Genomic DNA, 24,240 nt, shown 5'->3' with positions numbered 1-24,240 from the left:
AACAACTTCTGAAACCACTGCAAGGAAACTGTAACTGTTTCAGCACCACCCTGAGCCATATTTATGCTGTTTTTGGAGCAGGCCTGTATGAGAGTTGGCAATGAACATGCAAAGATGCTGTGTACTGGGTCAGAACCCTGGTTCATCTAGCCAGTAACAGCAGTACTGACTGGCATCATCTCTCCTAGCCTCAGAATATCTTTTCTAGCACCTGTGAAAGATGGGACCTCAAGCAAAGCATCTGTGCACAATTACATACTTTGCCATGTCAACATTAGTTGCTTGGCTGAAGGATGCTGCATCATGAAAACAAATAGCTACATGCAATCACACACGAAGAGATCACTGGAAAGGTGTGATTAAATGCTAAAGATGAGCAGAAATCATTTGCTGTTTTAACAGGACAGAAAGACTTTGCCCTCAAAGACATTTTCCCACAAGTTAGGTGTAAACAGCAAGTAAGAGTGGCTTCCACTGCTGTCCAGGAGCAGGAAATGGGGCTGAGGGCTGCCCTTCATACCAGCTGCATGGTGCCCAGAGTGCAAGGCTGTTAGAGGCCTAGCTGGCATGGGTAGGTGAAGGGTAGGGGGTGGAGCAGGATTTGCCTGGCCACTTCAAGGCACTTGGGCCTCTTCTGTGCTAAAGACTACAGACACTTGCAACAATCGGCCAGCTGTGTCATTTGAATATTTTTTTTTGCTGTCTTTGTTAGCTGGGCTTTGTCTGAATTGCTGGAGCCTCCAGGAACTGGTTAGTCGTGATCCAGGGAACTACCTCATCCTTCTAGAGAAAATCCTGCAAAAGACTGAAGAGGTAAGACAGCTGGGACATGGGGTATGTGTGTGATGATAGTTCTCAGCCAGCCTGACATCAGAGCTCATTTGGAACCTGGAATGTCTTTCATATGGATGAGAAGAGTGGCTGATTGCATTTTGTCTCGTGCCAAATTCAAGTTTTGTTTTTATTTGGGTCTTTGCTTTTTAGGGTGCTATGGTTTCAACTTCTTGTGGAAATGGAAATACAGTTCTTACATCAAGTAGATTTTATTTCTGAGTGGTCCTACCATGTCATGGAGCAAACCATCAAGTTTCAGACCCTTTTTTGAGGGTCATTATATTGTGTAAGGAAAGAGAATTGAATGTTCAGACAAATTTGTTTGAGCCATATTCCATTTTGTATCTTGTGAATCGGACTAACAAACAAATCTGGTTGAAGGCTTTCACGACCGGATTCAATTGGTTCTGGTGGGTTTTCTGGGCTGTGTGGCCGTGGTCTGGTGGATCTTGTTCCTAACGTTTCGCCTGCATCTGTGGCTGGCATCTTCAGAGGCGTATTACAAGATCCACCAGACCACGGCCACACAGCCCAGAAAACCTACCAGAACCAAACAAATCTGGTTTAGTCTTGAATGCTTTTACCCAGCTAACTTTTCCCTGTGTGAGTTGAATCCTTCTGGGAGCTCGCTTTGCCTTTTAGAAAGCATTTCCTTTTAGAAAGCACCAAATTGTCAGTTGTTTGATTGAGTTAGTATTGTGCTTTTTTCACTGTAGAGGCACTATTTAGATTCCTCTCACCCCTGCAAGGGTGTTCCTTGCTTATTGATGCAGATGCTGAGCAAAAGCTTGCAGTAGTGGAGCATTTTGGAGTCAGCTGGCTCTGGCTGTGTTGTGTTGGGGCTGCAGGTTGGAGAGCAGAGTTATGAAGGAAGAGAATGAGTTCTTGGCACCTGGGTCAAGCAACCTGATAGTCAAGTGGAGGTTTCCGACTTCCTGTCTTGAGCACCGCCTCCCTGCTATTGAGCAATTGTCTCCCATCTGATACTGACAGCAGCTGAGCAGCTCTGGCCACCACCTCCATTGTTTGGTTACTGTTGTGGGGTGAGGAAAATCCAGAAAGGAGATCCCAGCTTTGTGACTTGAGAAGGCTGTCCCTGTTTCTGCCTGAAATGGGGTCACAGCCAAGCTGCTGCAAGAGGATTAGTATATACATGTACTTCCTGTAACTGGTAGATAGACCCTTTGTTTTTCTTTTTTTTTAATTCCTGTCAGGCCGTATGACTTCCTGCTATTTGCCCTGGCTATTCTAAACTTTTGTGTCCTAAAAATAGAACTATGGGTCAAAAAGTGCAGATATCTGCAGCAAGAACAGGTGAAGAGTCTGCATGGAGATGGGAGCTGAGCCACCTGCTGCAGAGTCAGGGTGTGTAAAATGTTAAGGTGTCTTGAAAGAGCAGGAAAAATCACATCCTTGCTTAGATGATATAGAGTGATTCCGTCGCCTCCTAGGAACTAAGATGCTGTATAATAATTGTAAAGTCTAGTGCTTTGCTTCATTCGGTGTGGATTCTGTACTGACCAGCCTGGTTGTTACTTAGCAACAGTTAAAGCAAGTTCTAGTAACTTCCTATGAAAAAAAGGACAAGTGGTAGACTTCTTCTTGTTTACTCATCGTGTGTATAGCTCTCCCACTTGAGATGCAAATGCTAGCAAAGAGGAATTATATGAGGGCCTTCCCCTCTTTCTCCCCAGGATCGTCTGTGGGCTACATATTTGATTTAACTTGCTGAGCTGAATCTTTCCTTGTTCCGGATGCGCCTCCTTAAAACCCTCTTTCGCTCCAGTATCTTTCATTTGGATGGGTGCTAATAATGTGAATAATCTACTGGCCATATGCTAATGAAGCATTGTCCCTTATCTCAGGCAAATCCTTTCGCTGGGGCCAGACTGGCTATCGTCTATCTCTGTACAGTCAAGGATCACTTTCTTTGCTTGGGAGGGTCAATGGGAGTGCTCATTCTTAAGGAACTGTTCTCAAGATAATACATTCAGCATTTGCTACATTAAAGAGGCATTGAGGGTGGGGCCTGGAGGTCTCCAGAAATTACACATGATATCCAGATGATAAAGATCACTTCCCTTGGAGAAATTAGCAGCTTTGGAGGGTAGACATATGACATACCCTCACCTATCCACCTATCTACCTTCCCAGGACTCAACCTTCCAAATCTCCAGGAATTTTCCAACTTAAGAGTTTTTATATAATTGGAAAAGATGAGGTAGATGAGGACTTCAAGATTTCTTGTGTAGTTGACATGAAAGCAAACCACTTTGTTGGAACTCACTGACAGGCTACATGTTGTTATTGTTATTATTATGGCAGCATTGTGACTCTATCATGACTCTTCTTCTCTAACTTGCTTGGTGGAGGGTGTCCTTACTGTCAACGGACCCCAGGATCACCCCACATGCTAAAGAGGATTAGCGGGACAAACAACCTAGGGTGGTGTGGTTGGGTTCAAAAAGTCGCTATGTGGGAGTTCCACTGGATCCAGTAAATGTGTAAAGCAGCAGAGCTGTCTGAGGGTCAGGGCCTGCCTGGTCTTAAAACTTCAAATGTGTGGGAAAGAGGCAGAGACGCTGGTTAATGTAGATATTTCTATACTTTTATTTAATGCTAAAAATTATTAAATGTCTAAGAATTCACAAACTCTGAACACATTTATTTATTAATGCTGTAACAAAATATAATCAAACGGTTTCTTTTTTCTCAACCTCCTATTTTCTTTTCCAGTACTAATTTTTCTCTTCTTCTCCTTCTTCAACTGTATTTTCTGTTTTCCTTCATCTGATTCTCCCTCATTAGAAACCTCCTGTCACTTATCATTTCCATGGGGTAGGCCCAGAGCAGGGGTCTGCAACCTGCGGCTCTCCAGATGTTCATGAACTACAATTCTCATCAGCCAATTGGCCATGCTGGCAGGGGCTGATGAAATTTGTCGTCCATGAACATCTGGAGAGCTGCAGGTTTCAGACCCCTGGCCCAGAGGATGTTACAAAGGTATGACTGTCATGCTAAGCCCCATCCCTATTGTCTTCTAGAACTGCTGGATCTGTATGACTTTGGAGGGCTTTTTTTTTTTTTTTGCTTATCAGTCCTCATTTCCCTTCTGTGCCTTTCTGCAGGTCCAAAAGAAATGCGACTATGATCTCTTCATTCCACTGGCCTTGCTCTTCGGTTCAGCTGTCCTGTATGTAAGTTCTGTGGTTGCATTTGGTATGTTCAGCCTCTAGGCAGGCACTTCCTTTTCATTGCTCCAGGTTGTTGTTGTTTTAATCACAAGGCTCAGGGCATCGTTATCTCTTACAAGTGATGCATAGCTATTACCAGCCAAAGTATCTCCCCAACATCTCCCTAATGACATTTTTTAAACATTGTGTAACATCAATTTGACTGCAGCTTGCAAGAGAATTGTGAACTGAGGCAGGCAAATTCTGCATGCAATGGTGCTATATTATACATTTCTTTTGTCCAGTATTACAGAGGAACTATGTGGAAAGGAGCAATATGGGGCCAATAATAGCTCCAGGCTTTGGGGAGCTCTTGCACAAGATTCCACAAATTGAATCTTTACTGCTCACTTGTCCTGTTTTTCTGAGCCCATTCCTCACTGCTGGGTTGTTTTCACTGACTGTTTATGCACAGCAAGGTTCCAGTGACTTCAAAGAGAGTTGGCCAGGGAGTCTTTGTTTTGCGGCATGTTCTGCATTATTACCCACCATCCTTTGTAGTAAGTCAAGCATTACCCATCAGCTGGCCTTTTGCTCGTGTCTGGGGGTTGCATATTTCATGGGTTCTCTATCACCCATACATACTTTAATTTTTAGCATAACCTTTAATTTTTATCTTTAATCTTATCAATAGATCAATATATCGATCTATCAATAGATCAATATATCAACATAAAAAGGAAAACTATTAAAGAAAAGTCTTGAATCCAACACCTCTACACTTTGCCCAAATACTGATTGTCTTTTATGGTGGGAAGTGAGGGGGGAGCAATGGCCCAAGCAATATCAGCAAATGCTGCATAAAGTAGACATGTATCCTATAGCTTATCATCACTTGTTTCCTCATGATGTTCATGCCTTAGCTATTTGGCCTCAGTTGTGTCAGCTGCCACATGGAGTGTATGGCTACAGCCTATGGATCTCCACATCTGAATTAATATGTAACTGTTGTGAATGGTCACCATCATATTGCCAGGTGTGATTTATTTTTGGCTATTTCTGTTTTCTTGGCAGACCTCACACTTCCCTTCCAATTGTGACCTGCTTTGGAGAGCTAGGAGGACCTACCGTGATTTTCTCACTTGGCCTATGCCATACTGTAATATCTGCCAGGAACTGCTGACTTTTATTGACAATGAGCTCAATGCCCCAGGTAGGAAGCCATGTCCTGTGTTGCAGATGGATTCCCCAGACCTTGAAATGTTGATTTAATTTAGCTGATTTCTTGATTGGACAAATTTTGTGCTGGTATACTTTTGATCCTGCTGGGGAATCAAGCACCTTACAACCCTTCCCCAGTATGGTTAGGCTAAACCATCCACTCTGAACCATGAGCCAACAGCCAAGAGTCCTCTGGCTCTTGCCATTCAGTCTGCACCAAAGCTTTACTGCCTCTGACCCCACCCAGGCTGTATCTCAGGCTGTATCTCAGAAGCTCACCCAGATCTCATACAACTGGGCCAAAAATATTTCCAGCATTCCTCTCATGTGTAAGATGACAGAAATACCTAAAACTACCCTAGTACATTTACTGAACTGTATGACCAGTCATAAAGGTCACACTACCTTACAGAATGTAGCAGCCTGCATTTGACATGCAAGAGATAGTGCCAGAAAAGTAGTAATTGCGAAACATTCATGTTGACAACTGTTTTAAACCATTATTATATGTATGTAGAGGCTGCCCATGTCACTTTTCTAGATGGCAGGCATAACATTTTAAAAGATGGATCAATCACAGCCTACATGAATCTGTGTGCCACCTTTGTGCGACCCCACAAGTAGGCAGACACTGCAAGCATGTGGGTTAAGTTATTTAAACAGTGACAAGTCCTTGGCACTTATATGATGCTTTTTGTATGTTTAAAGCACTTGGCATACAGTGTTAGTATTCCTTATTGCAGGTATGTAAGGTAGGAAGAAGAAGAGTTTGGATTTATATCCCCTCCTTTCTCTCCTGTAGGAGACTCAAAGGGGTTACAGTCACCTTGCCCTTCCCCCCTCACAACAAACACCCTGTGAGGTAGGAGGGGCTGAGAGAGCTCAAAAGAACTGTGACTAGCCTAAGGTCACCCAGCTGGCATGTGTGGGAGAGCACAGGCGAATCTGAATTCCCAGATAAGCCTCCACAACTCAAGCGGCAGAGCTGGGAATCAAACCCGGTTCCTCCAGATCAGAGTGCACCTGCTCTTAGCCACTGCTCTTGGCCACTACACCACATTATTACCATACTTCAGATGGGGTGTGAATATGAAGCTGAGAGGATATTGGTTATCTGAGTCCACTTAGTGAATTCATAACTGAGGCATGGTTGGAATCAGTGAGTTGAGACCTGATATACCCAGCCAGTATACTCCATTGTTTTTGCAATCTAATGAGTTTCCATTACAGGCCAGAAAATTTTCTTGTCTAAAGTCTGTTTGCCTGACAAACTGGATGTGGCTACTCTCTGTTGGCTTGTTGATGAGTTATACCGTGACTTCTGTGTTGGGTGATGGTCTTTTGATACTTTTTGTTTTGTGCTTTGTGTGGGCTGTTCCTTGTTTTTTTGATTTCTTTTCCCCGCTTAGAAATATTATTGTTGTGCTATGGAAACTGCTTTGGAACCACATGTCAAAATGTTGGGTACGACAACTGTGCAAGTCTGTATGGCTCTACTGATTTGTTTTCCTTCCAGGGATTACCTTTCAAAGGATGGTGAGGGCAGAGCATGGTCTGTCTGCAAAAAGCTCAGAGAGGTCTATTATGTAAGTATCACACATCAGTATTTGCTTTCTATTAATTATCTCAAGAATGGAGCATTATGGGATGTTTTCTGAATTTTACCATGGGCCTGGTTTCTTGGGGGTTTGTTGCGCTAGGGCTCAGCCATGGAACCTAAAGAAACTCTGAGCAGATGCAGAAGATATCTGCTGTTATGCCATCCTGCCTACCAGAATGACACAAGATCTTGGATTTGGGTGGGGGAGGGATAATTTAATTTGTGTGTGGGTGTGTTTGCACATGTGTGTGTATATATATACTGGCACTTTAAAATCAAGAAACAAATCCAATAACAGTAACCAGAAAAGGGGTGGGAGACAGTAAAGAGAGGGGGTGTTTGAATACATCAGCATAAAACCAAGCAGGAAGAGGCATGAAACAGATCCGTCAGTATAATCCTGAAGGTTAAAAATGTCTTAATCTAGTGTCTGAGTGCTGCTAGAGTAGGCATAAAGTAAGTAGAGCTCTGCGGGAAGGTGTACCACAATTGGGTTAGACCACAGGAAAGGCCCTACCTTGGGTACTGATTTGCATAGTTTCATCAGGAAGAGACAGCTCTAGAGATTGCCACATCCTCAGGGGAGCATCTGAAGTCAAATAAAGGCCCATGATGCAGTTCTAGAATGATCAACACAGACAAGTTGGCCTGAATGGATCAAGGATGGGCAGATGTTTGGAATCCACTCCCCCATCCCCAACCTTGCATTCTGACCAGTCACTGAAAGTAATCTGTTAACCGTGGACAGCAGGGGGGTGGGTTGGAGGAATGGCTGATAGGAGCTGCTGTGTTGTTTCTTTTCCATAGTCTGACTACTTACTACTCAAAAAGCCTGAACAGTGCCTGCATTAATACTGATGTTTTCAAAACGTGGAAAGTCATGCAAGCAAGCCCCTCCACGAACTAGAAGAACAGTGCCACCTGCTGGCATTTTAAATCTTATTTGTTTCTGGACTTTTAAAAAAAGCTTGCTTTGATAGTGGTCTTTTGATCATGAGAGTGATGACCCCATGCCAGACATACAGCAAACAGTCTCTGTTTCTGAATCAGGTTGTCCACTGTTGATTGTCTTGTTTTTTTTCCTCAGAACAGTTTTGTTACTGAACCCTTCCGAAGTTCACAGGGAGTTTCTCTCAGTTGCTGAAAGGCTTAGCACTGTAGATTACTCCCAGCACATGCTACTAGTTACCCTCCTTGAACACATCTACCAAGCTAACTTTGGAACCAGTTGTGATCTGGTGGGACTTCGTCATGCTCTGAAGGTAGGGAGAGAGCCTGCAACAGTCAAAGCCATGAATTCTCCTCTGATGCACTAACATGCATAATAGCTTTTTGTGAGATATTTTCCTACACAAAGTGTTCGCCATGAACATGGAGAATGAAGTAATGTTGGGATTGCCAGCTGTTTTAATCAGAAAGTTTGATAATGAACATCACCAAATAACTTCCTTGGAGACTGCAAGAGAGAACTGACATCCCTCAAGTATTTATCAACAAAAGGCTCCCGTGATCAGAGCTGTTTGTCTTCTTGTAGTACCACATGGTTATTTAGTTGAACTTCTAACTTTACACTGGGAATCTTATGATAGTATTGGTGGCTACAGGTTGCATGCCTTGTAATGGTATGAGGAGACTGTTTATTCTTTATTTGGGTAGTCTGGTTACCACCAATGGCTGGCACCCAGTGGAAGTCAGGGGTGGATGGTGTCATGTGATAGGGTGACATAGTGAGATAGTGTGACATCACTTTGGAGAAATTCTGGAAGTTATGTCATACCTCTCTGGGAACCCTCAAAATCTCCATGGTAAAATCACAGGGTTTTATGATGGTTCCTAGAGTAATGTGATGTCACTTCCAGGTTTCTATCAGATGATAGTACGCCATCATCCTGAAGGTGATTTTTTAAATGAATGTTTTTCTGCTTGCCAACAGATCAGCTGCAGAAAGTGGGGTTTGGTAGCTGGAGGTGTTCTATTACAGTGGGAAACCAGGCAACCCTATTGAGCAGTGAGTTGTTGCTTAGATCAGTAATGTCAACTCTGAATAGCAGTGAGTCTCAGAGCCAACTCTCCATTGAAAGTTTCAAGTAGAGCCTTTTTCCTTACTTGCTACCCAAGATGTCTCAGTGCTGGAGCCTTTTGCTTTTACTACATGCAGTAGTTCTCTTCATTTTAAACATAAGCTTTGTTGATGATGGGTAAGGAAAGTTCATACAGTCACCCCTACCAGATAACCTAATTGTCATGCGGAGATGTGGAGGCCGCAGTGTTTTTGCTCCTCTCCATATATTCAGTGAACCACTGGCCTGAGAACTAGAGGAGATACAGAATATATACCTTTTTCAATGGCTGTTCCTATTTTATGAAATAGCCTTCCTGAAGTTGTTAGGAAGGCTTCTGCTTCATTCAGATTCTGCTAGTTGTGCTAGTTGGAATTATTCAGGAGGACATGTAACATTGTCATCTAATGGTTAATTATTATATGCCCATTAGCTTTCATGGATTTTAATTTAATATTGCCTTTATTAGTGGAGCGCCAGGCAAGAAGCCTCCCACATAGCCCAGGATTGATTGTCTAGCTGAGAGGAGCAATTCCAATTGTTATATACCTGGTGCTATAAACTGGCTTTTAGCATGTATACTAAAGTTGAGACAATACAGAGAAAACTAGCATGACACTGATGCCATGGATGATTTATCCTAAAAGCTGAATGTAGCAATGAAATCGTGTGGGGCTACAACAGTGAGCCTTGTGGACTACCCCCCCCCCCCCCATACACAATTCCCACAGCGATAAAAACTACATTGCAACAGGGACCCTCTGAGTCCAGCTCTGGAAGGAAGGATATAAACCAATTCAAAGCACATCCTAATACTCACTCCTACCTCTAAAAGTCTCAACAAGATGGCATGTTCCATTGTATCAAAGGCAGCAGATAAACCCAGTGAGAGAGCCACAAGGAGGCAAAGCCCTTGTTTACATTCATATGGAGATCAGCAAAGAAAGCCAAGCAAATGAGTCATCTAGGAAGACTACAATCATTCTCTCAATCACTTTATCCAAAAAGGACAAATTACAGACTAGATGATAATAATTAATATTCATCATTTACTTATTCATTCAGTAAAAAAATGTTCTGCCCTTCCTTCAAGGAGCTCAGCGCAGCATGCATACTTATCCCATCCTCTATTTTATCAACACAGCAACCCTGTGAGGTTGTTTGGGTTGAGAGAGAATGTGTGGCCCATTGTCACGTAGTGTTATGGCAAGCAGGGAGTAGAACCAAGGATTCCCCAATTCTAGTCTGACATTATTACACAACACGGATACCAGCACCAATAGCTGAGCAAGCACTCAATGACTTTAAAGTCCAAGAACATTCTTGCTGACCTCGTTTGGCTGATGTCTCTGCCTACTGTTCTGTTTTGTAGTATTTAGCTAAGCTGAGGGGCAGGAATTACATCCTGCAATGCCAGCCAGTACATCTGCTGACTGTGTGTTCTCTCTCTAGCTGAAGCCTGTGGAAGAACTCATGGAGATGTTTGCCAGCACCACAGAAGCCCAGGAATTGGCAGCTGAGACCAGTGATGATCCTGCAGCAGCTAGGAAGCAGCTGGAATCTGCTTTGCAGGAGATCGCAAAGGCAGCAGATCTGCCTGAAATCATAGGTGGGAAAGCTCTGCAGCTTCTGCACTAGGTTTGCTGTTCTGATGCAGTCTACTTTACAGAACCCTCATGGAACTCATTTGTGCCCCCAGGAGAAGCTCAGACACATAAGCCCCATCTCATCCCTGTCCCTGCTGCCCGATGTCACACCTACATTTGGGATCAGGATAATTTCGGTAAGCTGAGAGCATGTGACAAAGCTTGAGCCTGAGAGGAATTTCTTAGTCCTCATGGCATGCAGTGGCAACTCCTTACCTTTTTTACGGTTCTGATAAGCCTACAATATTGGTCGTGACCTAGAGGATCCTCCTCCTTCAGACTTGAAACTGATCTTGCAGTGGTTCAGTGCTGAGATGGTACAGCATGTAAAACTGGTTTCAGATGTTAAGATGTCTTACCCTAGGTAAGGTTTTCTGTTGCGTCCTTGATTGTGTACCTTGTATTTCTCCTCCTGTTGCAGACATCTTGAACGAGGTACTAGAGAAGGAGTGTGACTACCCCAAGCCAGCAGTTCTGGAAGATGATGAAGAAGAGGAAACTGATGACTGCTTTCCACAAAACGGTTCTTTGTTGTCTTCCCTGAAATCAATCTCCAAAGATTCTGTATATTCAGCCTTGTCAGAGGACCGTTCATGTAACTCACGGGTGTCTGTCTCTGCTGTTTCCAAGGACCCTGACTCTGAGCTCTCACTGGCCTCTAAAAAGTCCTTGAAGTGTTTTGTCTCCAGCCTGAAGGACTGCATGGATAGTGGTTATGTGGAGGACAGTGATGAGAACTCTCTCGAGTCCACGGGGTGCTTGGATCCAAAGGAAGAGAAGACATCACCCAGGCGGCAGCGGTTAACCAACAAAATATACAAGTTGTTCAAAAGCAAAAGCCAGCTGATCCTGGGCAAAGAACTGAGAGACATTTCTGAGGTGGCTTCTCTATCGCTGCCCCTTCGCCGAGCAGAGAGCCTCTGTAACCCTGTGGCCAAACACCACATTCCTATGCGCTCCCGGCGGGCAAAGTCACTGCCCCAACATGTACTGAGCTCAGCGCTTTTACAGCAACGGGTCCCAGAGAATGTTTCTGCCCAACGTAGGCCCTTCCTGAGCTGTGATGAGGATACAAAGATCTCAACCCTGCGCGTTGTTGTGTTTGGCTCTGACCGTATCTTGGGGAAAGTAGCCCGGGCTTATAGCAATCTTAAGTGAGTGGAAGAACATCTCTTTACACCTGATATCCCTTCTCCCTTCCCCAGGGTCCTAAACTCAGCTGAAATCCAGGATTTCTGTAGCGTACTCAGACTCTCTCTTGCTTACCTGTCCCTGTACGGCCTCTCCAATCAACTGAGGCCAATCTACTAGTGGTCCCCGGCCCTTCGGCGATGCGGCTGGCCTCCACGCGGGCCAGGGCCTTTACGGCTCTGGCCCCAGCCTGGTGGAACGCTCTCCCTCCAGCTGTCCGGGCCCTGCGGGACCTTAGTGAGTTCCGCAGGGCCTGCAAGATGGAGCTGTTCCGCCGGGCCTTTGGAGAAACCAGCTGCTGATTGTGCCCCCCTCCCCTGGCCCTTGACATCTGGGCCGTTTGCCATCCAAGGGGACCTACCACTCCTCCCCTCTTTTTCCTTCTAGGGAAGAGGGAAGTTCAACATTGGAATACTGGACGCCACTTATATTCCATCTTATTGTGATTTGTTGTATAATTATTGGATTTCATTACCATGGTTCACCGCTGCTTTTAATGTTTTAACTGTTTTATACTGTTTTCTTACATGCTGTACATCGCCCAGAGCCCTTCGGGGATGGGGCGATACAGAAATCTAAGAAATAAATAAATAAATAAATAAATAAATAAATTACTTTTGGACCAGAAGCTGAAGGATGAGGTTCCCTCTGAGACTCATCATGTCATATGTCCTGCTCTACTCTCTCTAATGTTCAGTTACCTTTCCCTGCCAACATGTAACAAAAAGCAGTCTCTGAAATGATTCACTGCAACACTACTGACTACAGTACTGTGCCTTCTAGTGCCCATTTCTACATTCCTTGCTTCGTTGCTATCACAGTGCAGCAGCATGGGTTCAACTGACCTTTGCCTTATCTATCCCTTCTTACTCCTTCAATGCAGATCCCAGGAACAAAGCTGCCCGTGGCTGACTCGGTACTTCAAACTGCAGTTTTTCTATGTGCCTGTAAAGAGGAGTGACCCTACCTCATCCGCACTGGCCTGCCCTCCCCCTTCCCCAGGAGACCCTCAGTGCCACAACTCAGGATCTGTGGTATGCAATCTGGGCAAGCTGAGCATGGCTGAGAGGCGTAATTTGTTTTTCTGAATGGCATAGTCTCTGTTAGTTGAGCTTTTGCTGGCTCCACACTTGAAGCAAAGCCACAACATGGTTCTGGTGGGTTTTCCAGGCTGTGTGGCCGGGGTCTGGTGGATCTTGTTCCTAACGTTTCACCTGCATCTTTGGCTGGCATCTTCAGAGGTGTATCACAGATGGAAGTCTGGCCACACAGCCTGGAAAACCCACCAGAACCAGTTGAATCCGGCCATGAAAGCCATCGACAATACATAGCCACAACAGTTAACTTGTAGGTGTGGCACAGACTGCTGTTTATACGGCAGGGAGGCAATCAGTGTCCTTACAGAGACAAACACACAACTTAGGTAGATATTCCTTTGAACAGTGGAGTCTGCCTGCTCTTGCCTTGTGGCTGGAAATCAAACCCAAGGACGACAGCATAGATATGGCAGAAACCCTGCGGAAACTTCTGCCAGCCATGCCTGTTTCTTTGAACCTACGACTTTGGAGGGGCGGGGGGAGGGGGAAGTAAAATGCAAAAGAAAGAGTGATCTAGAAAACAAAGAGCAGCTCAGCGTGTGCTCAGTTTCATTAAACAAGTTCTGGAAGATCTTTTTTATATAAGCAACATGCATTACAATCCTGAATTTGTTAAGTTTCACAAGTGCCTGGGCCATTAATATTCTGACTATATAGATGGGGAATGGAGGCTGAGTGGCAATGTTTGAGACAAGCTTGGATGCTTGGCAGCTATTTGATTTATTCAGCTGCTCCTGAGTCATGACGGCCCATTTGTACTTCAAGGGTACTGCATGCTGGATTCGGCTGTGTGGTCTCTGCCTAAACCCACTGCCAGTCCTGCATAAATGTGCCCGGCACCTGACCAATACGTGCATTGGCCCTGAGAAAAAGGCTGCCAATTTCACAGTATGGCCGGACTAGAGCAACTGGGTCACCTTCCTACTTGTTCCAATGCAGTTGAGAGAGATCCTTCCAACAAACTGAATGGTTCTGTTTAAATATCATATAACCTAGGTTCAGAGACATTAAGTAGTGGCTCTAGCAGCCCTTTTACCTGCTGCTGATTCACCTTCTCAGATTCCACCTGCCAGTACTGACCTTTGGTTTTACTGTTCTGCTGATTACTACTGAAGGCATAAGTATCTTCAGCAGCAACAAATTTGCTTTTAATGGAGCGTATTTCATTTAACTGTAGGATCCAGGTTTGTCAAGGATGGAGAGCAGCACAAACAATATCTCCCGGTATGTAGGTCTGCTCGATCCATGGTACGAGCGCAATGTTCTTGGACTGATGAACCTTTCTACAGATGTCCTATGCCAGGTACATCTTTAATTCTATTGCTCAGGGTGCATACTCACTCTTTTTAAGGTCCAGGCCTCCTGGTCCAATGTGCCCTGTCTAACTAGCCAACCAGACTGAGACCAAGGGGTCCATCAAAGGAGGGGCGGAGGCTCTGGGGCAGAGCATCTGTGTGGCATGAAGAAGGGACAAGTCCAGTCCTCAGAATTTCCAGCTGGAAGAATCAGGAGCCAGGTGATGTGAAAGGCCTCCAGCTGGGACCCTGAAGAGTCTTACTCAGTATGAGGCAGTCCTGGGTGCCTTTGCTTTCATGGGGAATGCACAGGGCAGGCAGGATTGTAGCATTGGGAGAGGGACTCTCTGACACTTTGAGGATGCCCCTTTTGGACTGGATGAGAAGGGCCTCTGGACTGAACAGTAGATGTAGCCAAGTCTCCAAGCCTGTGGCCCTTTTTGCATGCCTTTTTGCCATGAGGAAGTTTCCTCCACAGTGGAGCATCTCCATGTTTCTCTGTTTGCTTTGAGCTGCTATTTTACCAGCCTCTGGTTGCATGTTTCTCTCGGGTTGGCTGGTTGGATACCAGCTTCTGCCCCCCCCCCCCCTTTTAATTTTTTTTGAGGGCTGTTTTAATGTTCTATCACTCCTGCGTTAGAATTTTTTTAAAGGCCCATTGATCCCCCAGAAATGCCTGCTGAGGAGTGAACAGAACTGCTCCTGTGTGGGCAGGGGAAGGTAGAGAGGAGTGGAAAACCTGGGCAAATGGACACTGCTCTGGTTTGCTTTCCCTATGCAGGCAAAGCAAAAAATCACACTTTCTCTGCTTTTGGAAACTGCAGGAATTACTGGATCTGCTGTGCCATAAGTCCAGGAGGGGGGAAAGCCTGTTCCAAAGGGAATGCACGCTCACCATAGGGCAGATCACAAGTGCATCTGTGACTCAACAGCAGTAGATGCCTGTCTTGTGTTACCAATGTGTTAATTGGTTGATGTTACCATGTATCCTTTCCTCTTTCTATAGCAGTCCATCAAGCCTGAGGGTGAACCCTTAGAGGAAGCAGCAGAACAGCTCCCTATCCTTGCAGATATGATACTCTATTACTGTCGCTTTGCTACCCACCCTGTGCTGTTACAGGTCTACCAGGCACAGGTAAGGGTTGTGACTTCCTGCTATGACTTGCATGGGAATTGACTAAGCAGGTTAAAGGTTGAGTCTCTACCACATTACAGCTGCTCTTCCTCTAAGAAGCTCAGAGTAGCTGACTTGTGTTTCCCTTCTTTGTTTTAACCTCGCCCTCTGAGGTAAGTTAGAATGTGAGTGTGACTGGGCCAAGGTCTCCCAACAAGTTTCCATGGCAGAGTGGGGATTTAAATATAGGTTTCCCAGACCTTGGCAAAGATGCTCTAACCATTTCTTGTTGTCTCTTGCCTGTGCATACTGGTGGAGATGCCCTTGAGGGTTGCGTTGATTACTGGGTAGCATGATCTTCTCTTCTGGTTTTCTGTCCAAGCAAAGACAGTGCTATTCACACACAACACGGCTGCTGGCTTTTTCCATCCTGGTCTATATATAAATGTTGAGGTCTCCCTTTATGAACCTGGGTAACTCTCTTTGCAGCTTCAGATCCCTGAAAAGCATTTGTGTGCTTCGAGTTCTGGGCATCATTCCCTTTATACACATTTTTTGCCCCCTGAAACTACTAGTTTTATTATTTTCTTATGAAATGTTGGTCTCGTATCCCAGAGAGATTCTATAATGATCCTTTCCTTTGTTGACCCTCACAGCTCACTTTCATTGGAGGAGAGATGAGGACTGAGATCTTCATCCACTCCCTAGAGATGGGTCACTCAGCAGCCACACGAGCCATCAAAGCTTCAGGTAGGTGCCTGATTCATAGAGCAGGAGATTTACTCTGTGCTCACTTTATGTACATTACTGTGAATGGAATGCATTCCCTCTTGTATAACCATCATTCATCCACCCAGTTCATTCATTCATTCATTCATTCATTCATTCATTCATTCATTCATTCATTCATTCATTCATTCATTCATTCATTCATTCATTCATTCATTAATTAATTAATTAATTAATTCAATTTGATAGACTGCTCTACCCCCAAAGGGAGTAGTGGAGAATCCAGGAAATGTCGTTAGAATCCATTTTACTTCCTACCATTTTCCGTGTTTTCCTGCCATCTTTTATCACACCTGGTCAGTGGACATGTTAAAAATGCAAAATACAGTTGCAGCTTCATGCTGTCTGGTGTGGATAAAGTGCCACAGTGGTATCTCAGGGCTAAGACAGCACTGTAACACTGTTTGGAAGTGTTCTATTAATAAACTGCTGAGATTTGGCACGTTAGAAATTCTCTGAAGGAAGACATAAGATAATCAGAGGGCTTGGAGCAGCTTCCTGCTTTGCAAGTGAACTGGAAGTCACACCACTTTATGAAACATTAGCCTAACCTCCCACCCCGGACTCCATGTTCTGCAGACCCCTGTGGCTGCAGGAGCAGAAATGAAAAGATCAACCCATCCTCCACAAAGTGCAACTGATTGCAAGAGTGCAGTAGATAAATAACAAACCTGACATCTTTCACTTCGCTCACTCCTGCAGACAAGGGGAGGTGCCTCTTGTCTCAGGCATGCATAGTTTGCATCCCTGTGGAGGATTTGTTCTTTTTTTTTCTTGCTCACAGAGGAAGTGGCAATAACAGTCATGACAGTGGATGGAGGGGCATTCCCAGTAAATGCATCCCTGTTAGGGTGGGGTTGGGAGAACTGAAACTATTGGCTTAGTCAGTGTTTGATTCATTGATATGCACACCAATCTCCATCTTAAAAGCCAAAACAGACTTCACAAAGATTATTGGTCTCCCTTTATCTTTATAAGGCAAACTGTTTACATGATCACATTGGGGTTATACATTGAGCCTTCAGCACTCCCCTGGTTTAACTAATCAAAATCACACACACACACTCACACTTTGTTGTTAACCCATCAAATGAAATAAAGTGAGTAGTGGGATGAAGGGTTAAAGTCTCCCTCCCTTCCATACATGGCCCTGATATGAATTAGTTTGGAGGTAAATGAAGATCTGTATTCTTTTTGCCCTGGAAGCTCTTGCTAAAGCCCCGGGAGATCAAGTTGGAGAAGCCACACTTTATAGGGACTTGAAAGATGAACCCAGCAGCTAAGGGGCATCTCCCTCTCCTCCTTTTTGTGCAGGTCCAGGTAGCAAACGGCTGGGAATTGACGGAGACAGAGAAGCCATCCCACTAACACTACAGATCGCCTACAGCAAGGTAAAAGGGTTTTTCTTTCTGGAAAGGGAGAATGTTCAAGAGAAACACAGTTAAGAAAAGTGAAAAAAATATACTAGGGTCCAGGTCTCTCACTTTGTGGGCACTCTTGGAAACCTGGGGTTAGAGCAGAATTGCTGCTCCAAGCTCTGTTTCAGGAAAGGGAAAGAACCCACACAACCCATTACCCCCCAGAGAGTAACCATGTTTTGGTCCCATTAGAGAGCAGTCAGTGGAAGGAACCGCTGGAATGACACCGAGAAAGTCTGCACGTCCATCAACATCAGCAAGGCCTGTGGCAGGCAAGAAGAGCTTGGTAAGTGCTGGTGGCAATTTTGCCTTCTTCACACAAACAACAATTGGGAAAGAGCTGGGATCCTGGATTTGCCTGTAAGGAGAATGGAACAGGCTGGACAGAGATATGGGGGAGGCCTCATCCATGCAACCAAAAGCAGCTACTGACAAAAGTACACCCAAGTTAACAGCCTCCTAAGTTTTTTCCTGCTCAGCGTCTGCTGTGTGAGGTGTGCCCAAACTGCAGTCTTGCATGTGTGCTCTGACTGATGGTTCTAATACAGCTGAGGAAAACTGAACACCTAGTCTCCATTGGACACACAGTTCAATATTCAGACATGAGCTGTGGGCCAGAGCTGTGCCTTAACTCTCAGCATCTCTCTAGTTATCAAAACAGTAGAAGACAGCTACACACAAACACACAAACATGATCTGCTGGTCTCATTTGTCACTACTGCACGTGGAAGGAGGAGGCAGGCACACAAGTGTTTGTGCCATTGTGCGAATCTCTTTTTAATGTATAACCACATCTAACCTTTTTGATTGCAGTGTACTGTGCCTGCACCTAAAAAACAGAAGGGCTGCCATCTTTTCCCAATGCGTCCCACACTGATGTCCAGCTGATCAGAGACATTTCCTTTTTATCTTCTTAACATAGTTTGGTCAGGCTGTATGCCTGTCTATTAAGCAAAGGCAAACCTGTCAAAATGGCAGGCCTGCACTGCCATTTTCTGGACCTTTAGGGTCAAAATTCATGCTACATAAGGGAGAGCCAAGATTTGCTCGTCATATAATTTATCCCAATGATTTTTTAAAATCTGTATTTCTGCAAAAGAACAGCAGTGATCTAGCATGAAGTAAACACACATTTTCCCCTTAGTTCACTTTTCTAAATGAGTAATAAATACAAGAAATGGGATGCAATCAAAATGACCCACTATATCCCTATGGCTAGAATATTAAATATGCATGTTTAAAGTGCCAAGCACTAATTTAATAGACAAATGAATAATGTGGTTAGATGAACAAATAAAAACAAAACATACATACATGGAACATATAAGACTTTAAGGCAAATCAGCAATAATGTATAAATATAGAAATATGATCCTCAAACCTCAAGTCAGCAAAAACATTTTCTGACAAATTTTCCTTCTTCAATATTATTTCATGGCTGCTGTCATTATTAACTAGGGATAACAGTATAGGTTCTATCCTGCATGTTCTCGGGGTGGCTAAGAAAAAACCAGAAGTGATACAGAGATCCATACCTCATAGGAAACTGACTCTGTTTGCATTTGGGATTCGCCACCAGTTGCCCACTACACAGGAGACCACAGGAGGACTTTAATAAGACTTTCCCCTTATGGTGTATGCAGAAGAAGTACTTGAGGTTCTTAAGATCATGTTTATATATTTATACATTATTGTTGATTTGTCTTGGAGTCTTTTGTATGTTTAATATATGTATGTTTTGTGTTTATTCACCTAAGCACATTATTAACTTGGTAGTTTATTAAATTAGCACTTGGCATTTTAAATGTGAGTATTTAATATTCTAGCCAGAGAGGTATAGTGAATCTTTCTGAATTAGTGCACAGAAATAAATAACAATGGAGCCCTTAGTTCCAGAGAACAAAAGAAATTTCCCTTTTGAATATTACTGCCCTTTCTGCAGAAGCCCGGGATTTAGCTAAATGTCATGCCTTTTTCCCTTTTCTGTCTGAGCTTATTGATTCATACTTACAGTTTAAACTTCAAATCTAGAAGAACTGTTGATTCAGAGTCAGTGCTGCTGCTCCAGTAAAAAAATATATATAGTAATTTGAAACCCCAAGATCTGGGGAGGAATTTGTCATGAGCACTCATAGAAAACAACAGCTTTTCTCCCACAGTCCATGGGAGTGGGATAGACTAGCATGTGACTGAAATTTACTGGGTGATCTTGGGGCAGGCAATCATTTTATCTTAGCCCAACCTGCCTTGCAGGATCGTTGTGAGGATAAAATGCAGGAGGTGAGAACCTTGTATACCACCTTGAGCTTCTTAGAGGAAGGGTGGGATAAAAACGTGCTAAACAAATTGGTACAAGCCCAACCTTTGAGAGTCTTGTGCATTAAAAAAAAAGTCCCCTAATTCTAGCTGGGTTTCAATTAAGGAGTAGTATATGCAAAACAGAGGACAAGTTGGAAAGGATGAATACTTCCTACCTTACACTCTAGGCAAATGTGTTGCTATGTCTGAGTCAGGCACCCAGCACCAAATATCAGTGCCTTGTTTAGCATATACAAAGGTACCAGCAGCAGCAGCTGCATTATTTGACTTTTGCAAAATTAAACATACATTAAACATACACCCCGCCTCCCCTTTCCCAGCTTTGGAGCTCCTTCCCAGATTCCCGCAATAATACTGTTGACCACTAGGTGTTGCTTTTGCAAAAACTCTGGGACATTTACAGCTCCAGAGACATTGAAGTCTCTTTCATGCATTGTGTAATGCTCAGAATTGGCTCTGATCCAATTCCTTCAGGAAATTCTATTTTTAGCATCCTTAAAGACACTGTGTTTTTCATTTAGATCCGTTTAATTGTCCTTTTAGACTGACTATAGCTTTATAACCTAGACTGTGTGTTGCAAACAGCTGGTTTATTTTCGAAATAATAACAGTGCATTTATTTATTTATTGTCCAGCATGGCAACAGGCATATTGGAAAGGAAAACCAAGGAGCACGAGAAAAATTAGATGCAAGGATAGGTGGGGTAGGAAGCAACAGTTAAAGGCTGGGCTGAGCGAAGGAATCCCATTAGTTCTGTTAATCACTGAGAGCTTCCTTATCTCCTTGCTGCCCTCTCGCATCAACTGAAGCTGTCAGCATGTCTTCCAAATTCCTTTTTTCCCCTTAAAAACTTGTTGACCATCCATCTTTCATCCCCCCCCCCCCCCCCCCACTCACACACATACTTTTAATGAAAGTTTTGCATTTCAAAATTCTGCAGAAGTGACTAGGTTCATGTTACCGGACAAATGTACACCTAAGGCTGTGTCAATTCCTAAACTATTCAGTGAACTAAGGAGAAGCAGGAATTGATACATTTGCCACGTACAATTTGACCCAAATTCTCTGTTCAGGAAAGGTTTATTATTGAGGAGACGGATGCATTTGTTAGAGTGGGATAGTTTGGCTGGGGAAGGAGCAAGGATGGGTGGGAGATGGAAACAGGGAGAAGGACAGCCGATGCTGAGTCCAACACGAGGAGAGGACAGTTTCAAGGCACGGCAGAAACTGCAGTTGTAGGAAGTGATTACAGAGCTTTCCACAGGCTTAATTCTGCAAGTTTCCAAACTTGCAGAAGCAGTCATGGGATCAGTTGAGTTTATCTCAAGAATAACTCTATGAGGCTGTGATGGTATGACTGGCCTAAGGCTTACCCAGTTAGATTCATGGTTTAGGGGAGATTTGGTCCCAGGTCCCCCAGGTCCTAATTCAGCTCTCCAACCACTACACTAACAGATGCCAGGATCTAATGCCGTATTTCTTTCCTGTATTGGGCCTCTTATTACAGTGCCCCTTTCCTTTGTATTCCAGATTCAAAAACAGAATGCTTGACTCTCACTGCAACAGAAGTAATCAAAAGGCAAAGCTCCAAATCCAAGAAGAGTTTCAATCAGGTACCCTGGCTGACCCACAGCTTCATCTTCAGAATCTGTCCTGCTCTCTTATTGGGAGGAGAGATTGTTTTAGTGCCTGTGCATATTTGCATGACTAACACCAATGTGTGCTGTGGGATTTTTCTCTTGAAGCAGATCAGTGTGTCTCAGATAAAAGTGGACAAAGCCCAGGTCACAGGGATCAACTGTTCCTTTGCTGTGTGCCTGGACCAGGATGAACGGAAAATTCTCCAAAGCGTCACCAGGTAAGGGGTAGAGAGAGTGTGACCTTTCCTGCAACTGTAATCAGACTCTTTGACAACATGGGTAGTGGGATTGGTCCAGACTACCTTTGGGTCCAACCAAAGGTGTTGATTGTTGATCTGATGGAGCATAAGACACTAACTGGAGTTCTAGGGAATCTGGATTAAATTACCACTATTTGTCTTTGTCAGGATAGTCCAGACAAGGATTCACTTGAGGAGGCAGTCCAAATATATTATGGGCTGTAGAGCAGGGGTCTGGAACCTGTGGCTCTCCAGATATTAATGAACTACAATTCCCATCAGCCCCTGCCATGCTGGCAGGGGCTGATGGGAATTGTAGTTCATGAACATCTGGAGAGCCACAGGTTCCAGACCCCTGCTCTAGACCCAGAAGGAAAAGTGCTGCTAAGTACACCAGCCAGAGGAGTATCTAGCATGAGGCAAATAGGGCACTTACCCTTGAAAGGGTGCCATGGCCCATACAATACCCTTTTCAGCAAAAACAACTAAGTAGAATTGTAACTTCATCCGCCATGTGGACCCAAGCGGAGCATTCTAAAAACAAAGACAGTCCAACATGTGGTGGATGGAGTTACAATTATACTTCGTTCTTTTTGTTGAAAAGGGCATACAGTTTGGAAGGGCTGACTGAGGCAGGCGGAGACAGGCCAGGTAGCTGGTCCCAGGCATCTGCAAATGGGACTGAGGCAGTACACCTTTGCCCTGTTCCTCTGCAACAGGCAAGTGCCTCCTACCTCAGCAGAGATGGGCAGCAGAGGGTCAGCCACAGTGGACAGAGACAGGCTGGGTGGGCAGCAGAGTGGACCCCCACAGAAAGGGCCCAGGGATTTCAAGCTTCTCTCCTCCCGTCCCCCCCCCCCTCCACATTGCTCTCTGTGCATCTTTTCCTTCCCCTGCCCACTGCCTGGATCACTCTCCCTTGATTGCTCTGGGCGCCTCTCCTCCTCCTCCTAAATGCTCACCCTCAATTGCTCTGAGTTCTCCTCTTCCCCCTCCTCCATTACTCTCTGCACCTCTCCTCCTTCTGGACTCTCCTCAATTGCTCTTGGTGCCTCTCATCCTCCACCCCTCTGCCTCTGCCTTCCCCCTCATATGGACAGTTTCTCCCAGGACATTCCTATGAGGAACTGCAGGGTTCAAACAGGCCCTTCTTAGCCTTTTGAGTTGGAGTTACCAAAATATAGATTGTTGGCTTGATCAGGACTCTTAATGCAAATGTAAGGACCACCTGGATGAGCCCCTGTCTAGTGAGTAGTCAATGTATAGCTACTGAACCTAAATGTTCAAATCAGAGCCCACACTCCCTGCACCCACCCTTTTGGTACACCTTTTTGGAACAGCCAAGGTACCTGGCTGTTGCTGGAGCAACGTGCTGTTGATTAGTAATCCAATGTCTGAAGATCCTCGAATATGTAATTTCTGCACTTTTTAATCCATTCTCCTCTTTAGATCAGCCAGTGATACTGCTGTGGTCTCTGTTTTGCTGTTTTTACAGGTGTGAAATCTCAGCGTGCTACAAACCCAAGATCAAGGAGCCCTGCTTTGGAGGAAAGCCCACTTCCTTTCTCCCTGCCCAAGATCCCTCCGACTTGTGCTCTCTTCTGTGCTTGCCTATTTCCACTTTCAGTGGGGCGCTACCCTAGGGAAGGCAGCAAGGATAAAGCAAATGACCTGCTTCCACGTCTGAGCGCTCTTTGATGTCACTACCAGGAGTAGTTGCCAAGCATTGTACGCAACGGGGAAAACATGGTGACATTTCCCAGGCCAGATGATTTGGCTGCACCAGATGCAATCCCCTCAGATTTTGGAAAGAAGCACTTTCCAAAAGTGCTAGACCAGAAGAACTTTTCCTACGTGGGAACAATGGTATTCAGCTCCCCAGGAGAGCTGCTTGAAAAGAATTTGCTGATATCAGATTGAATAGATGACGGCACAGAAAAGAGTTGCTGGTGGGGGGCATGTTACCACTTTGTGTCTGCATGTAGAGGAATTTGATTTGTGGCTTGAGAAAACTGGCAGGCATCTCCTCCCATTTTAATACGACATGCTTGCTAAGCCAAATTAGACCAGAGATGACTGGAACACTTTTTGATAAGCAGCAATCACAGGGGAGGAAATCAGGGTGTCTAATCCACTCCTTCCCAATCTTAGATCACCAGCCCCCAGGGCTCTTATTTGTCCTGTTTGGGGAAAGCATGTAGGTTGCCAATACACTGCCTGTATGCTCCCTCAGTACAGCAGGAGGAGCAGTTGTGTAGTGGTTAAGAGCAGGTGTACTCTAATCTGGAGGAACCGGGTTTGATTCCCCGCTCTGTCGCCTGAGCTGTGGAGGCTTATCTGGGGAATTCAGATTAGCCTGTACACTCCCACACACGCCAGCTGGGTGACCTTGGGCTAGTCACAGTTCTTCTTAGCTCTCTCAGCCCCACCTACCTCACAGGGTGTTTGTTGTGAGGGGGGAAGGGAAAGGAGTTTGTGAGCCCCTTTGAGTCTCCTGCAGGAGAGAAAGGGGGGATATAAATCCAACTCTTCTTCAAATAGCAACTTGGAGAGCCATTTAAATTAATGAGTTGGAGGGGTTGAACTTTACCTCCCCAAGACCT

General features: G+C 44.6%; 1 protein-coding gene across 2 annotated transcripts in view; it reads left to right on the top strand.

Moving 5' to 3' along the window:
* PIK3R5 (phosphoinositide-3-kinase regulatory subunit 5) overlaps nt 1–23,958 on the top strand; it is a 70,786-nt gene extending 46,828 nt beyond the window's left edge. Inside the window, exons 3-19 of one of the 2 annotated variants that reach the window (XM_048490479.1) lie at nt 713–813; nt 3,963–4,031; nt 5,082–5,220; nt 6,745–6,814; nt 7,916–8,090; nt 10,341–10,497; nt 10,588–10,671; nt 10,956–11,688; nt 12,609–12,759; nt 14,000–14,125; nt 15,124–15,252; nt 15,888–15,981; nt 17,335–17,411; nt 17,631–17,724; nt 21,289–21,371; nt 21,507–21,616; nt 23,133–23,958. In XM_048490479.1, coding sequence (XP_048346436.1) covers nt 713–813; nt 3,963–4,031; nt 5,082–5,220; nt 6,745–6,814; nt 7,916–8,090; nt 10,341–10,497; nt 10,588–10,671; nt 10,956–11,688; nt 12,609–12,759; nt 14,000–14,125; nt 15,124–15,252; nt 15,888–15,981; nt 17,335–17,411; nt 17,631–17,724; nt 21,289–21,371; nt 21,507–21,616; nt 23,133–23,280 — 2,540 coding nt within the window. In that variant the 3' untranslated portion in view covers nt 23,281–23,958. Of the gene's footprint in view, nt 1–712; nt 814–3,962; nt 4,032–5,081; nt 5,221–6,744; nt 6,815–7,915; nt 8,091–10,340; nt 10,498–10,587; nt 10,672–10,955; nt 11,689–12,608; nt 12,760–13,999; nt 14,126–15,123; nt 15,253–15,887; nt 15,982–17,334; nt 17,412–17,630; nt 17,725–21,288; nt 21,372–21,503; nt 21,617–23,132 lie in introns of both variants that reach the window. The other variant, XM_048490478.1, reaches the window with a different exon arrangement.
* The last annotated feature ends 282 nt before the right edge of the window (nt 23,959–24,240 follow it).

Source organism: Sphaerodactylus townsendi, linkage group LG03 (assembly GCF_021028975.2).
Source record: "Sphaerodactylus townsendi isolate TG3544 linkage group LG03, MPM_Stown_v2.3, whole genome shotgun sequence".
NCBI classification, from domain to species: Eukaryota; Metazoa; Chordata; class Lepidosauria; order Squamata; family Sphaerodactylidae; genus Sphaerodactylus; species Sphaerodactylus townsendi.
The sequence above is the reverse complement of the archived record's forward strand: the minus strand, read 5'-3'. Positions and strand labels throughout refer to the sequence as shown.